This window comes from Saimiri boliviensis, chromosome 14 (genome assembly GCF_048565385.1).
Source record: "Saimiri boliviensis isolate mSaiBol1 chromosome 14, mSaiBol1.pri, whole genome shotgun sequence".
NCBI classification, from domain to species: domain Eukaryota; kingdom Metazoa; phylum Chordata; class Mammalia; order Primates; family Cebidae; genus Saimiri; species Saimiri boliviensis.
The window spans coordinates 85,635,322-85,652,592 of record NC_133462.1 but is presented as its reverse complement, the minus strand read 5'-3'; the positions used below and the strand labels follow the sequence as shown (position 1 = coordinate 85,652,592).

Below are 17,271 nucleotides of genomic sequence, written 5' to 3'. Positions count from 1 at the left end.
ATATTTGTATCACATTTGTGTTAATGATAGAGCTTGCTAAATATGTTATTATATAAGCAAATCGTAATTAAGCATTTTTTCCTAATTTAGATCAAGTTCTCATTTTAAAACAGAAAACTGTCCTGGTTAGAAATATCTGAACAGTGATCAGTCATTAACAATGACTACTGAATTAGAATACTCTGACTTTTTACCTTGTCCATTGACCATTTGTCATGGGAATGTTCTGCATATTTGTTAATGAAGTATTCCAACTTCTCAGGAATTGTAATACTATGAGAAAAGTAAAGACAAAAGAGCTTGATTTTCACATAATTTACAGGAAACCACATTAATAATTTACTCACAGCTTATGAATGCTTAGATCTCATCCAATTAAAACTGTTAAATACCACTTTCAACAAAAAATTACATTTTCCTATATTCAGAACAATATAAGTCAAGTAGACAATGCTCATCTTCTACTGAGTCATATTTTATATGTTAATATAACAAATTAAATTTCGGAAAACTGTAATAGTAACAATTATTAAATAGCTAAACTGAAATAATTAAAATACATTCAGAGATTAGGGTAATAGATTAGACAAAAAAGAAAAAACAAGCACTAACTTTGTGGTTAGACTCAATTAGCTTAAAGACACACTTCTCTCTCTATTTCTTATTAAGGTTCTTCTCTCTTTTTGACTTAGGTCTCTTCTCCAACAACCATAAACGGATAAAAGACTACTGAAATCTGATCTGTTTCATTTTTTAAAAATGTACCAAACTTTGAAATTAATTTCATTCAACTAGTGATGTGTGAAAAAGTTTTAAATATTCATGGTCCACAAATAACATTGGAAATGTTATTAGCATTAACTACAGGGAAAATAATTAACTCCCGCTTTTTGATAAGATTTATTCTTGACTCCTTTTGTGTTTAAATAAATATTTAATTCCTTGTATCGATGTTAAGGACATGCAAATGATGACCAAGTCTGATGATAAATCTGAGACTTAAAAGATATCTATGAATGGAAAATTAAATATACATACGTATAATTCCATTCATTAATGAATATATCTTATGAAGGCATTAACTTTGAGAATACAATTATACATAAAATCTCGTATAAGATGGTTTGCTGTTATTTTCCAGCAATTACCAGAAATTGAACTATAAGATATACACATACTTAAGAAGCAACATATAAAAAATCGTAATGATCTAGAAATCATTGATACCACCGTATAAACCTGTAACTGTTAAGAAGTCCCCAGAGGGGCAATCCTAGGTAAATTAATACCCATGCCCACACTTATTAATTAATTGGATTTGATTAACCAACACCAAAACCATGACATTGTTCTGATATTTAAAAATCTCAGATTAGATCATATGTTAGCAAACCACAAACTTACCCATGTAGGAATGTGAACATGTGATATTTTGGTTTACTTACTTCGGAAGAGATACAAAAGATCAATCACATAAGCCAAATACTGGGGGATGGGAAAAGGGTCTTTTCTTACAGGACTGTCATCAAAGACCAAACATGCAAATTTAAGGCATTATCAAACTAATGGCATACCACTCAGGTTGAAATTCTGATCTGGTTATGGAAGCTAAATCGGCTGGGGGCCACTCAGAAGCCTCAAAGTTGAACTCCCAGGCAAATTCAGAAGCCGTGGATAATAACTACCAAGTGTCTACCTTGCTAAAACTCATCTTGCTGAGTCACCATGGAATCAGTAAGATAATGTGGCATGAAGAGGCAGCTTTCCTTGCACATGGAGAACCATGGTCCTACTTAAAAACAGTAACAACAACAAAATGCTCAGACTTCAACCTCCTGAAGTACCCACACATCCTACTTGTAGAACAAGTTTTGCAACTAAGTACATGTAACACATTTCATAATGTTAAATAATGTTGTTTTATCTTTAGTTGTGGTGGCCAAACTGCATTCTAACTGCAGGCTGAATTTTTCCATACAAATTCTCATCCGATATTCCCTTCCATCTCCTGCTATGTTTTATCATGCTGAACATCAGCTGTTAACCCTGGGCCTTGCTGAGAGGTAGTGATGGGTGAAGTGATTCCCTTGCCATTCACAGAAACAGCTTTGCAATGCATGCTGGGATCATCCTAAGTAAAAGATGTTATATAGAGGTTGACTGTAGTTACTAATAAACATTTAGGGCAATTTTTCAACTAAAAATATAACTGACATACTTTCTTAATTCTATTATAGATATTGCATATGCAGAGTCTTCATTATGTTAAGAGTATCCTAGAAAGTACATCTTATCTATTTCTGATGGTAGAATAATCATTATTATTATTACTATCATTTTATAAATTAAAGGGACCCCTATTAAAAGGATACCAATTCAAAGGGGGCATGTATTACAGAAAGTTCACTTTAGTACCTTATTCAATTTCAGACTTCACACATCATTTACAATAAAAATCTGCTGCAATAGAAAGAGTCCATACTTTGAGGTATCAACAGGTTGTGGGTTAAAGTTCCCTTCAGAATCCATTGATGACTGTTTTTCCATCATACTGACATAATTTGACTCCATGTAGTCTGGAGGCAAAGCTCCCGCAACTGCACTCAGGCAAGGCAGTGCCAGTTTGAAAAGTTCTTGTTCATATTTCTGGGAAAAATGGAGGACCAAAAATAAAATTACTATATACAGCAAAAGTTGTCAGCATGATCACCACGGCTGACCGAAGGTTGCAGAGGAAAATCAGAATTACCCTGGGCTAACTGAAATCTCTGATAATTCTTTTTCTAGAAAATGAAACACAGAGCCTAAAATCCCATCAAACGTAAGAGAAGCTGCAGCTATATTTACTGCAGTTTCTGCTTAAGGGGAATAAAATCTTTGATTCTCCAACACATTGGAAATGAAGTAAACTTTATTTTTTTACTCAGAAATTGTTATGTTTTATTTTTATTATTACCAGTACATCAATTACCACAACTACCACCACCACATATACATCTTTGAGTTACTGGGACAAGAGAGTGGGATTATGTGTGCCTGGCACTTACCAGGTGCTTGATAGTTGGTAGTTATTAAATTCAACACAAGTGTTATTATAAAATAAGGTAGCTCATTAAACTTATTGACAACATTTTCTGTTTGACAGTGTTGAGTACTGGACCTTCATACACGGATTTGTAGTATTTCTTCCTTGGCCCACTGTTACCATTGTCACAGTAGTCAGTATTCTTTTTTAAAAAAAATATCTATGATACTTTAAGGTCTGGGGTACAACTGCAGATCGTGCAGGTTTGTTACAGAGGTATACACCTGCCATGCCGGTGGTTTGCTGCATCCGTTTCCCCCCTACATTAATGTCATCTACATTAAGTATTTCTCCTAATGCTATCCCTCCCTCATCCCCCCACCCCCTGCTATCCCTCCCCAATCCCCCCACCACGAAGTAAACTTTAATAATGTCAATATGTAAAATATCTTTACAAGATAAATATAATTTCAGTCAATAGGGGCTATATTCCTTACAGTTAGTTATAGATAACTCCTGTATATTATAATGACTATATATGAAAAATACATAAAGCATAACATTCTAGAGAGTAAGAAATTTTAACTGACCCATGTTGCATTATAAAGGTTGGAAAAACATAATTATGAGCTGGAAAAGAAATTCTATAGAAAGCATGCATAATAAAAATTTATAAGAGACATTTGTATATTAATGACATAATTAAACTTACAGATTTTTCTAAGAAATAAAAAATAGTAATAAATTATCTCACTTTAAATATTCAATTTTAAACAAATGTTGTAAATGATTCTAAAAAACACTTCACACATTATTTTTAAAGGACTCAGTTTACAAAAGGAAATGCAGTAAGAAAAAGCATTAAAGTGTTACCAACAAATGTAATTGCAGACAAATTTTCCTCTATTATGTAGTAAACTTGTGGTTTTACTGCTCTAAATCATCTAATAATGTCAGACTGGGAACTCAAACTGATTTTGATTAATTTAAGCATGAATATACAAAACCTGTTGTTCTGACTTTTCTCTAACATCAATACCTGCCAGTCATCTGAAAACATAAATTATTCATTACAAATTTTGCAACTATAAGGGAATGTCACGCATACAATGCAACGCTGAGTGAAGGTATCTAAATCTCCATAGCAGGAAAGCTGGAAACTTCAGCAGGGCAATGAGATATTAAAATTACCTAAGATTTCATATTTTATGTTTTTAGGTTGGATATAATTTCTTCAGTCTTTATAAGATTGAAGATGGGACTTGGGAGAGTTTGAATCCAAATGCACCAGAAACTTAACAACCTGTCCCTAATTTCCTGAACCGCGTAGACATTTTAAGTTCAGAAACAGTATCACAATCACAAGGAAAATGCTACCATCATGATTAAGAAAAATAAATATAAATTGCATTTTCAACATTTGTTATGAAGTTGAGAAAAGAGAAAAAAATCAGGCCATATGTATCTTGGTTAGCAACGATAGTATTCGACTAGGAATACTACCTTACTAAGAACATGTGGCTTTATACCATTTTATTAATACAAACAAACCCACAAAACACTAAATTACCTTTTGAGACAGGGCATCAAAAATGCCCCAGAACAACTTTCTTGATAAATGAAGTTCTTCTTCTGAGGCAGCACCAAAGTTTCCCCACCCTCCAGGCAGGCAGTAATATTTCCAGCATCTTTCATAATGATTTGTCAGCAGCTATGTGGGAAAACGATTATAAAAGCAATGAGCTATCAAGACCTTTTATATCAATTTGTTTTCATTTCTCCTCACATGGCACTCTAATGCTACAGTATAAGGTTAACTGAAATGAAATTGCTCAATCCCATATGAATTCTCTCGGAGAATACTATCTATCCCCATATATACCACACGTGATGGCTAATATTGAGGGTCAACTTGCCTGAACTGAAGGATGCAAAGTACTTTTCCTGGGTGTGTCTGTGAGGGTGTTGCCAAAGGAGATTAACATTTGAGTCAGTGGACAGGAGAGGCAGACCCACCCTCAATCTGGATGGGCACCATCTAATCAGCTGTCAGCTCAGCTAGGATAAAAGCAGGCAGAGGAACATAGACAGACTTGACTTGCTGAGTCTTCTGTCCTTCATCTTCCTCCCGTGCTGGGTGCTTTCTGCCCTCAAACATCAGACTCCAACTTCTTCAGCTTTTGGACTCTTGTATTTATAGCAGAGATTTGCCAGGGGTCAAAGTCCCTCAGCTACAGACTGAAGGCAGCACTGCTGGCTTCCCTACTTTTGAGGTTTTGGACGGACTGGCTTCCTTGCCCTCAGCTTGCAGACAGTCTATTGTGGGACTTCACCTTGTGATTCTGTGAGCCAATACTCCGTAATAAACTCCCCTTCATATATACATCTACCCTGTTAGTTCTATTCTGTCCCTCTAGAGAACCCAGACTGATATACTACGTCTCTTTCAAATTTAACACTGATTGCTACATGAGAAACAAACACCCAATTTTACAAATAACTGCATCTTGAACGGCATTCTTTATGACGTTGTTTGGATGTCTATGTACCCCTGAGTTCTACATTAATCATTTACTTATGATTTTATGAATTGTTATTAATATCTAGGAATCCATGTATAAAATGAAGGGACTGATTTCAGGATGACCCAGAACCACAGTAAAGGAATATACGTCTGTGATTCTTTTTGCTTCCCCTCTGCCTCTCTTTTGGCTTGCCTCAAAACTTACTTCTCCAAGTAAAGCTCCAAAACACCTTTACTTGGATCACTTCTTTGTCTATGTTTCTTTGGAGGCTATGGATGTAATTTATTACTTTACCGATTGTCTACATTGCTCCTTACATTTTCACCTATGCATACTGTTTGTTTAGAACTAAACTGGAAGATGAAGGACAAACACAGAATCTTTCAATTATTTGGTAGTTTTTTGGATAATTTATCCTTGATCTATATTTGTCAAATTAATAAAATGATCTATATGACTATAAGCATTCGGACTGTTTCCTATATCTAAGGAAGAAAATAAATTGTAAGAATTGCTATTATTAAGGTAGGCCGTATGTCTTACTGTTAAAATATTACAACTCATTTACTTTCCCTTCCAGTTACAAAAAATGAACACATCCAGACATCCACACAATTTAGGAGTCACGAATGATGAAACATTGATATCTAATTTGCTTGATTTCACACTGACGTATCTCTTACGTAAAAGAGTTTTATTGCATAAAGAGAACAGCATGAGACTGTAACTTTTTTCACAAATCTTCCAGCTCATTTGTATCAAAAAGGTTTGCAAGACTATTCTAGACAATAAAAAAAAATAAAAAAATAGAATTTTTAGCAAGGGTATAATTTATTTTACCTAATTCAGTAATGTATCTAGATTTAATAAACCAAAGTCAATTTTCATAGAGAAAGATTACTTTTGCTAAACATCTAGGATGTGTACTGTAACAGCTCCATATAGACTGCTTTATATCGCAAACTTCAGCACTAGTACTGGGTAGCCATTGGGGGAAAAATAATGCTACTAGATGGCATTGCAGATTGGTCATCTATAAAAAAAAAAAAAAAAATGCAGCCGGGCGCGGTGGCTTACTTTGTGAGGCTGAGATAGGAGGATCACGAGGTCAAGAGATTGACACTGGCCAATATCATGAAACCCCATCTCTACTAAAAAACACAAAAATTAGCTGGGCATGGTGGCACGCACCTGTGGTCCCAGCTACTCGGGAGGCTGAGGCAGGAGAATTGCTTGAATCCAGGAGGCGGAGGTGGCAGTGAGCTGATATTGTGCCACTGCACTCCAGCCTAGCGCCTGGTGACAGAGCAAGACTCTGTCTCAAAAAAAAAAAAAAAAAAAAAAAATTCCATTGCATTACCATATCACTTTGAGGCAAACACTATATTCTGAGCCTAGATTAGGATACTAAAGGACAAGAAAACATTCCCAAGTCACTAAGACAGAATGAGACTTGATCGTAAACAGAATGATTGAAAAAAAAAATCAGCAATTTTTCTATACTGTGTAACAAATTATAACTGTATATACAGAGAGGTTATCTTTGAATCCTGTGAAGTGACATTTGAAACCTGTCATGTGATTATTAATTTAGAAAAATGTCATATATAAAGCCTAATCTTCATCCTTCAAGGTTTCTAATAATATTTTAGGCCAGGCTTATTACTGTGTTTTCAGCTTCAGAATCACTTTTCCTTGTGGTCATTTTATTTCCAGTGATTTTTATTTCCATTGTTTCTATGGAAATCAATGTTAAGATTTCTATAATCTTATAGAACTTGCTTATTTCAAGTTGATGTATACATTCCTGTAACTTCTATGCCCATTTCAATAATTGGGAGAAATTTCCCAGCATCAAACACAATGTATCTAAGAAATGTATATGTTAAAGTAAAAAACAGTCAGAGGAACCAGTAACCAAGTATCTACAAGCATTTCCTATACTTACTTTAAGGGGCATCTTTGCATGTTCATTTAATAATGGAACATCAAATACTAATCTTCTTAGTAAGTGCTGCATCATAGAAGGTCTCAACTGTCTGTTGGAACAAAGCTAATGTTAATAATGCCAAGAAATATGTCTAAACTAAGTATATCACTCATTAGAATGAATTATAAAAGCCAAGGACTTGAGTCTATACCTCTCTTCAGATGGTATTCATTAGGTGTTCTTCGTCCAAAGATTAGCCACTTCGTTACTTAATTTTATGTAAGGTTAGACCTCCCAACTCATCTCTATCCCCCCAGATCTGAAGACCACCCCTTCTTCATTACAGAAGGTGTTTGGTTCTGTTCCTTCCTTTTCTAACCACTCACAAATGCAGACCCCACTGTTTCCTAAGACTTTCCTCCATTAATTTTAGTAAATGTCTCTTCCCTTATTCCAATGGATGGTAAGAACCAAAAAAAGGGAATATTGGAACTGAAAGGAGGAAAAAATGGCTGAGACAGCAAATCTGCCAGAGAAGGAAGGGAGAGAATACAAATACATAGTGAACATCTACGGTGTCAGGTGACGGCAGGTGTTTTACCTCATTTAGTACTTAGAAAATCTGTGAGATAGGCATTTTGGTTCAATTTTAAATAACCTTAGATTAGGGAAGGTAAAGGATTACTCTTCTGATTCTCCACCTCCCTCAGTGCCATCTGGCTCTCAACTCAGACACTTGCCCATGGGTGAAAACGGTCCTTCTCCCAGGGACTGCCAGGCTGCTGGCTGCACCTCCAAGAGTTCCTGAGCAGTTAGAAAGGAGCCATGACCTTTCTAGAGGCTTGAGAAGCTGTCACTTTCACAATCAAAACTTCATCAGGGGAGATATGTTTCTAGTTTTCACAGTAAGACATTCTAGCACTTCTACTTAGAGAATGGTTTTCAGCCTTCAACACTGCCACACATAAATACGGTTTTAATATTATGCTGTATCATATTTTATATTTAAGAAGTTCTTTTTTCTTTTCTCTTTCAGAAGAGGTCAATTATCAAACACAATCAAAAGGGGAGATCTAATCATCTCACCTAAGGTGGCCAAGGACACCGGACACAATCACTCCCCTCTCCCGTCACCCAGAATAGTATTCTGTAGCTGGTCAAAACCTATATCCAACAGCTGGATACCCCAGGGAGGCTTGGAGGAACACTCTGGAACCTGACTGCGAGCAAGGTCCCTCAGAGAAGACTCATTCCTCAGTATATGGGACTACCTAAAATGAATTAAATTTGTGGTATGGAAAATGTTTCCAACATTCCAAATAATTTGTCAAAGGCCACATTGTAAATTCTGTTTTTTAAAAAAGAAGCTGGCATAAAATTTGTTGTCCACTTACCCACATATAGAGAGTAAACAAACTTCTATGGAATCCCGCTGAGCTTTGGTTAGTGAGCAGCCTTTAGAAAGTCTATACACGGTGTGAAGTAATGAGTCAATGAGAGAAGCATGGTGCTCTGTGCCAGCAAAGAGAGGAGCACATCTTGTTAACAGTGGCAAGACGGCTGTGCAAAGGTACCGATTGAGGGCCAAGGCCATGTCTGTAGCACTCAAAGCAGCCTGAAAAAGAATCAGAGAGCAGAGGCTATTTGTGTTTGGCAGTAGAGAACTTTCAAAGGGATTAACATGAGGACATATAATTTCACTATCCAGAAAATGACAGCACTATGAAAAATGGAAATGTATTCTTTAGCTATATCTTCAAATGTGGTTCATGTGATTTTTGTCACTAAAAGCAATCAACTATCAATTGTTCATAAATAGATAAAAATGAGTGAAATGATACCTGTCTCCTCAAAAAGCTTAACAGAGGTTCAGATTCTATCATTAAATATCAATTGTAGGATCAATGTAAGAAGACAATAATATCACAGATGTATTTTCCTTTGCTAGGGAAAAAGAGGAGCTTATTCTCATAATAGATCTCATAGGCATACATTCTTTCTGAATTCTCTTTATTATTCCTATTTCTTCTTCTTGTGGCTATCAGCACCAATAATCAAAACCTGACTGTATTACTGTGTTATCATCTTACTATTTAGGTCCAGCATTTCATGTGAATATACGAAACAAAGAAAAAAGAAATTTTCATTTCATTTTTATGATTCTGCTCTCATATATTTCATGAAGGGGCTATTGTCAGCTGAAGTCCTGATGTGTTTTGAAATCAAAAAGGCACATTTAATTGATAAAATTAATGAGTACATAAAAGTAGGTCTTAGATGTGTATAGCAGTATAACTACTGTAACATTTAGAACTTCAGCTTATTCCACAGTGTTTCAAAGAGCAGAGTATTTATGCTGATAATGGCAGATTCTCCATGTGGGCCACCTAATATACAGAACAGACTTCAGCCCATTTGTACCTTAACAAAGGAAGATACCAAGAGGATAATGACTCAACAATGTCCATTAAATCATCTAAATTCTTTAATGGCTTTTATGGAGAAGCATAATTGTTTAGGCCAATTTAGAGGTTGATACTGAACAGAAGTTAACGGGAGTCATTGTGACCTCCCAAATGAGCATTATGTGAACCTCTTATTGAATCCTATAGCACCCGATCAGAATTCATATCATATTCTTTTTGGTCAGTGGGCAGTTTCTTGAGGTTGTCAGTTTATTCAGTGAATTCCTTGAGAACAATGGTCTAGTTTATTTTCTGTTTACCCATGGTTTACCTGAAAATATAACAGGTACTCAATAAACATTCATTGTCGATAAATTAATGAATGGATATATATAAAAGAATATCATAAGGCACAGAGTGGAGAGTCAAGAGAGGAGGAAGCCAGTTGCTCCAATCTCACCGTATCTAAAGAAGCAGCTGCCCGGAGATCTGGCAGAAAGCCAACCTCAAGAAGATGGAGGAGGAAGTCTTGAACCTCAATTCCATAAACCCTGTCAAGGAATAAAACCATGGCTGCCTTGTGATCTGGGCAAAACCCCGCAGACATGTCAGGTTCCACCACATTCCCATCTACAAGAGAGAAGTGAATTTTGGTGTCAATGGCTGTGCCATATACGGGATAGATTACAAATGGCTGCTTTCTAGACTTCTTAGGTTTTAAATAAAGTTTTCAATGAAATGGTTTTCTGTTCTTGGACTGCCCTCAAGCTATTATGGGAGCCTGCTGAGAAAATAAGACAGTGTAATTTAAAGCCAAGGTCATTTAAATGTTATATACACATCCACTTGTTAACTGCATACATGATACAAGACATTGCATTGTTAGATATTTAGGAGAAAAAAACAGGCATCCAAAATCTACTTTCTAAAACTCCAAGTGAAATTGAGGAAAGTTTAATGTAGAGTGAGGATGTTCACTCTTTTCTAAGCAAGCCTCTTTTAAACATTAATAAAGCTCATCTACCCTTATGTGACCAACTTGGTATATTTACATTTTCGTGGTTCAGAACAATAACCACATGGTGAAATGACACTATAAAACCAGTGTGGATTTCATGTGAAATATATTTCATTAATCCTACTAGCATTTAACACACATTTGAGGGTCATATTGTTTTTTCTCTATCAACAGTCAAAGTTTTATGCTCACAAAGATTAGTGAATTCTTTACAGTAACTCCATTGGTTCCCTAATAGGGGACCACTGATATGAGAAATCATGAGATTATGTGTCAATTTCGAGTACTGAAGAATGGATTTACTTTCTGTTTGACCATATGATGATTACACCAAACTGGTGCTGATCACGCACTGTATGATTCTACAAATAACAGCACAGAATTTTTCATATGGATACAACATCAAAGAAATAAGAACACCGAGAAAGATGACACATGACCATAATCATCCTGAACGAACCAGATGAATGCAGGACAACTTTTCTGTTTTCATGTATAGTCAATGACCAAATTTTATATGTGAATCATGAAAATAAACAAACAACGGTTCTAAAGGAAACTAGATGAGTGGATAATTCCTGGTAGTTTTCATTCCTTGTAATTATAACAACACCTAATATGATTAACACATTCCTTTCCTTCCATTATAAGACTAACAGTTGTGATGTGTTGTGCTGTTATCAGGCACTACACTAGGAACATTGCTGGCAGGATCTTACACAATTCCCACAACCCAACTGTGAAGCTGTTAGTATGACTCTCATTCAATGAATGACAAAAACTAGCTGTTACAGAAGTTACGTTAGTGGTCCAAGGTCATATACCTAGTAACCGACAAAGTGGTATTTAAACCAACTAAAACTGAATTTAAAATCCAGCCAAAGCTGACTTAACCTTACTGTCAAGTCAGCATGCTATAATTTTCAATTAAAACTCTATATACAATTTCAATTCTCCTAAACATCACATTTAAAAGGAATTTAAATGTATAGCATTCTATGATCTTAAAGCATAGCTGTGCCCAGGGAAAAGGAAAGGAAGTCACTGATCCTGCTTTATATGCTTTACTTTTTTTTTTTTTTTGAGATGGAGTTTCGCTCTTGTTACCCAGGCTGGAGTGCAATGGCGCGATCTCGGCTCACCACAACCTCCGCCTCCAGGTTCAGGCAATTCTCCTGCCTCAGCCTCCTGAGTAGCTGGGATTACAGGCACGTGCCACCATGCCCAGCTAATTTTTTGTATTTTTAGTAGAGACGGGGTTTCACCATGCTGACCAGGATGGTCTTCATCTCTTGACCTCGTGAAACTCTAATCCAAGCAGACATTGAGTTTAATGAATGCCACAAAGGCATCTGCCTGGGACTCAAGGCTCAGGGATTGGGTCCAGTTGCTGTTTTATTTGCACCGTCTCCTCAAACACACTAGAGACAATAAAGCAGCAGCTTCACCCTGCAGTGCCTGCTGTGTATATCCACCCGTGATTACCCGCAGTGCCTGCCGTACACATCTACCCACAATCACTGCCTCAGACAGCGTGCTTAAATCTGCCCGGGCCAAGAGCTGTGGGATTCCGTGCTTGTCCTTCAAGTTTTCTGAAGCATTCCTTCTCTCATTATTATTCTGAGGCATACTCTAGCTCTGAAATAAATATATTAAAAATGTCTGAGGAAGACCTTAGCTAATCCTGAGAAGGGAAAATATCATTCTCTAGAGACAAAAGTTACATACTAAATATAGAACATATAATAACCATTATTACTGCTACTTGGTGATGCATATAGACCAATTGAATTGTCATTGAAATGGAGAAAGAAATACTGGTGGTTTAAGCTTGGCAATGAATACACAGCCACATAAAGTTAAATGAACAGCTATGGTGATATAAAACCCTACAGGTTTCTGTCTACCTTCTCCAAAAAAGGAAAGCAGAAAAAAAAAATTTTTTTTTTTGAGATGGAGTCTCACTCTGCTGCTCTGGCTGGAGTGCAGTGGCGTGATCTCAGCTCACTGCAACCTCCACCTTCCAGGTTCAAGCCATTCTCCTGCCTCAGTCTCCTGAGTGGCTAAGGCTGCAGGTGCGTGCCATCATGCCTGGCTAATTTTGTATTTTTAGTAGAGATGGGGTTTCGCCATGTTCGCCAAGTTGGTCTCGAACTCCTGAACTCAGGTGATCCACCCACCTTAGCCTCCCAAAGTGCTAGGATTACAGGCATGAGCCACTGTGCCCAGCCCCTAACTATATTTTGTTCTACAATTAGAAGTCCTTCCTGTAAATGATTTATGTAAAAATATTCAATAAAGTATTGAAAACTGAAAAAAACACATTTGATAAAGTAAAAACAAACTATAATATGGGATTTAATGTGTCTTTTAGTTGGCTTCAATAATTTCTTTAACCTCTAAAAAAATTTTCTCCTTATCTGCAAAATGGGGTTGAAAATAAATTTTTTAAAAAATTCCTCCTTACTCATAAAAAGAATACTCCTTTCCACAGAGAGGGGATTTTTAAATCTCTAAGTCAAAAGCTATCATCATTGCTTTTGATAGAAAAAGTATTACAAGAAAGTGACAATAAAAACTATCAAAATGCATGAACTAAGGAACTTGGGTCAAGAAAGACAGAAGAGCGCAGGATCAAGGACACAGGGGTGTGACGTAAGACAGTGGAGGATGGTATGCATATTTCTGCTTCTCTAGAAGCTGTCTGAAATGTCATATCAAAGAAAATTAAAATCCCAAGGCAAATACAGCTTTAAAAACAACGAAAAAAGTACAAAATATACACTTTATAGCTTTTTTTAAAAAAAGAAATGTAAGTAGTATAGACATACTTCAGGAAGTGGATAGGATGTTGAGTACTGATAACATTCTTTAGAACGTGATGTCATCCAACATCTTACTGAATGAGGACGTACTGAAGTAGACCTTACCTTTGGCTATTGTTGGCATCTGAAAAGCGATGCTGATAACTCCCACCAAATCTCCCAAGGGAATTAGGGATCTCAAAATCGACCTAATTCTGATGGCTTCTCCCTTACCAGCATGAATCAACTACACAAAGGGGAAAGGAACATTAGAACAACTTTGTGACATCAATGTTACAATTCTGTCTAGGAAATCTGAAGTATGGGGATCCAAGTCCAAAATCATTTTCTGATCAGTATACATAAAAGTTACACCTCTCTCAGAAACAGTTTCTGACTTACCTGCGGATATTTTTTTGCTCACACAGCTGTCATTGACTTCAGCATACACCAAATTATTTATACTATGGGTTAAGCCAGGTGGTTCATCCATTAGGACAATAGTTTTTATCCTTTTGGGGGGCTGTTAAAATATACTGAGCATCTGACACGTTTATGAAAGTTTACCTTCCAAAATTACATGTAAATACCTATCAATAACATGAGCAATAATAAAAGAAAAAATAATTATCATTAGACTTAACGTATACTAATATTTATGGCCGAAAAATAGCTTCTTTCTTGCTTTGTGCTAAGAAATGAATTGCATATCCATGTCTTCCGCCCCAATTTTTCCCGAGGCTGAATTTATAATGTGGAGGAAATAATGAACATAAATCCTAACAGTTCTTTCGGATTGACTTGAAGTCCCCAAGATGACTGTGGATGAAGACACAGTCAAGAATCGCAGCGAGTCTTTAGGACCCATTAGGCCTGCAGAGCTGGGATGGGCATCTGTTTACCTCATTACAGGGTGTGAAACTCAAGCACAATTTCTGGCGCATAGGAGGCCTCAAATAATAGTTGCGAAGATGCATAAATTTCAGAAATACAAGGTTGGCCCCTTATTCACTTAGTTTCACCCCCATTAATAAAACAGAATGAAAACTTCTATGCATTAGTATACTTCTTCTTTGTTTCTCTGATTTTTTTCTGAGATGGGAAAAAGAACAAATATTGTGAGCAAATTTTTCTTTTTTTGTCAGCAATCACCTCTAGCATACAAATGTTTAAGTCTGTTTCTGTTTACTAAGATGAAAAAATCTTACCAGAAGCAAAGTTTAAGTTGCTTTGCTTTGATAAAAATCAAACCCCAGTTTTCTAACATTCTAACCCTTCTCCATCCTGTGATTCCTCTCTGTTCACAACAAAAGAGTACATCCGGGAAGTTTTAACCTCTGGGTATGAAAAATCTAAACCAACCAACCAACCAACCAAAAACCCAACACAAACCAAAGCGAATACAGATAACAAGAGAAGGAAGAAAGACCTTTCAGAAGCAAGCCCTGGCTTCACGCTCATCCTGGTTTAGGAATATACTCATAGTTCTTTCCTACCCCAGCACCAGTCAGTGTGTTTCAAACACTGGGTTTGTTTCTCATAAAAGATGTATTGGGCCTTGGCTAGGATTTTTTTTTTAAATGCATATAATAGAGTAACACGGAATCAACTACAATAAAATAAAGAACAAAATATCAGAATCTATTACAGAGTAAAAGAATTATTCCATGAAACTTTAATTTCATTAAAAGTTTCAGAAAAGACTAATCTAGGTCAAAAAGTTTCAGAAAACACTAATCTAGGCTGGGTGTGGTGGCTCACACCTGCAATCCCAGCACTTTGGCAGGCTGAGGTGGACGATCACTTGAGGTCAGGAGTTCCAGACCAGCCTGGCCAATATGGCAAAACCCAGTCTCTACTAAAAATACAAAAATTAGCCAGGCAGGGTGGTGTGGGCCTGTAGTCCCAGCTACTCAAAAGGCTGAGGCAGGAGAATTGCTTGAACCTGGGAGGTCGTGATTGCAGTGAGACTAGACAGAGCAAGACCTTGCCTCAATTAAAAAGGAAAGAAATGGGCCGGGCACGGTGGCTCATGCCTGTAATCCCAGCGCTTTGGGAGGCTGAGGTGGGTGGATCAAGAGGTCAGGAGTTCGAGACCAGCCTGACCAACATGGTGAAACCCCATCTCTACTAAAAAATACAAAAATTAGCTGGATGTGGTGATACGTGCCTATAATCCCAGCTACTCAGGAGGCTGAGGCAGGAGAATTGCCTGAACCTGGGAGGTGGAGGTTGCAGTGAGCCAAGATCCTGCCACGGCACTCCAGCCTGGGCAACAGAGTGAGACTTCATCTCGAAAAAAAAAAAAAAATTAAAAAAGAAAGAAATGAAGAGGGGAGGGGAGGGCAGGGAAGGAGAGGGAAGTGGAGAGGGCAGGGAACACTATATGATCTAAATAGCTCTTAATATCCACCCCCTACACCTTCCCCTTCTTTGGGGAATGTCTTTGCCATTGGTTTACAGGAAAGTGTAAGCCAAATCAAGCTGAAGACACCAAAGAAAATGACTTTGGGTAGGAGCACTTGCTTTCTGCATGTGCTGTAACAGGAGAGGAAATTGCATGAGAAAATATGTTGTTTTCTTCTTATGATGTGGGAGGCTTATGAGTTTCAGAGACATATGAGTAACTAAGTATTCTATTAATGACTTGCACTGAAATCCCATTACTAATTTTTACAACCAACAAGACATTTCCAACTCAACAAACACTTGTTCAGCAATTAGACTGCAGCTATTATTTTTAATGGAGCATGAAGATTATTGGTTTTGGTTGCTGTTATACTCTTTGCCAGTTATAGATGGCTTAAGGTAGAGAAATCAGGATTGCTGTTCCCGAATCCCCAGGTACTCACATGCATCTCAGGAGCACAGCGTCCTAAGAGGTCAATTAAAGCTGCATAGAAGGTCATGATTGCATTCCCCATGTGGATGGTGTCATCTTCCTCCTCCTCCGTATCACTTTCAAGGATGTTTAAAAAAAAAGAGAAAGCAAATGGGATAACTAACATTTCATGTTTATTACATATCTCTCTGAGGAAAGGGACTACAAGGTAACACATTATTCTTCTGATACGTTCCATATATGCTGTAAATGTAGAGCTTGACTTTTTTTTTTTTTTTTTTTCAGACGGAGTCTCACTCTGTCACCCAGGCTAGAGTCCAGGGGCATGATCTTGGCACACTGCAACCTCCGCCTCCAGGATTCAAGCAATTCTCCTGCCTCCGAATCCTGAGTAGCTGAGATTATAGGCTCACACCACCACACTCACCATATTTTGTATTTTATAGAGATGGGGTTTCATCATGTTGGTCAGGCTGGTCTTGAACTCCTGACCTTGTGATCCACCCACCTCAGTCTCCTAAAGTGCTGGGATAACAGGCACGAGCCACCGCACCTGGCCGAGCTTGACATTTTTAAGGGGGAATAACAACTGGTAAAAGATCAGACTTGAGATTGTATCACCAAGAACACATCTGTGGAAATTTTAGTATTAAGATCCCTCTGAAGGGAAAAGGAGGAATTACTCATCTGATGGGTTCTTTTCCTTTCTAGAGGTAGAGGAT

The 17,271-nt window shown here is 37.1% G+C and overlaps 1 protein-coding gene across 15 annotated transcripts in view; it reads right to left on the bottom strand.

The window, feature by feature from the left end:
• RYR2 (ryanodine receptor 2) overlaps positions 1-17,271 on the bottom strand; it is a 753,432-nt gene that overhangs the window by 177,451 nt on the left and 558,710 nt on the right. For all 15 annotated transcript variants that reach the window (XM_074385363.1, XM_074385370.1, XM_074385367.1 and 12 more), the window contains 8 exons: positions 16,560-16,665; positions 13,834-13,954; positions 10,346-10,515; positions 8,875-9,095; positions 7,499-7,589; positions 4,596-4,736; positions 2,483-2,646; positions 195-273 (listed from right to left, as the gene is read on the bottom strand). In XM_074385363.1, coding sequence (XP_074241464.1) covers positions 195-273; positions 2,483-2,646; positions 4,596-4,736; positions 7,499-7,589; positions 8,875-9,095; positions 10,346-10,515; positions 13,834-13,954; positions 16,560-16,665 — 1,093 coding nt within the window. The remainder of the gene's footprint in view (positions 1-194; positions 274-2,482; positions 2,647-4,595; positions 4,737-7,498; positions 7,590-8,874; positions 9,096-10,345; positions 10,516-13,833; positions 13,955-16,559; positions 16,666-17,271) is intronic.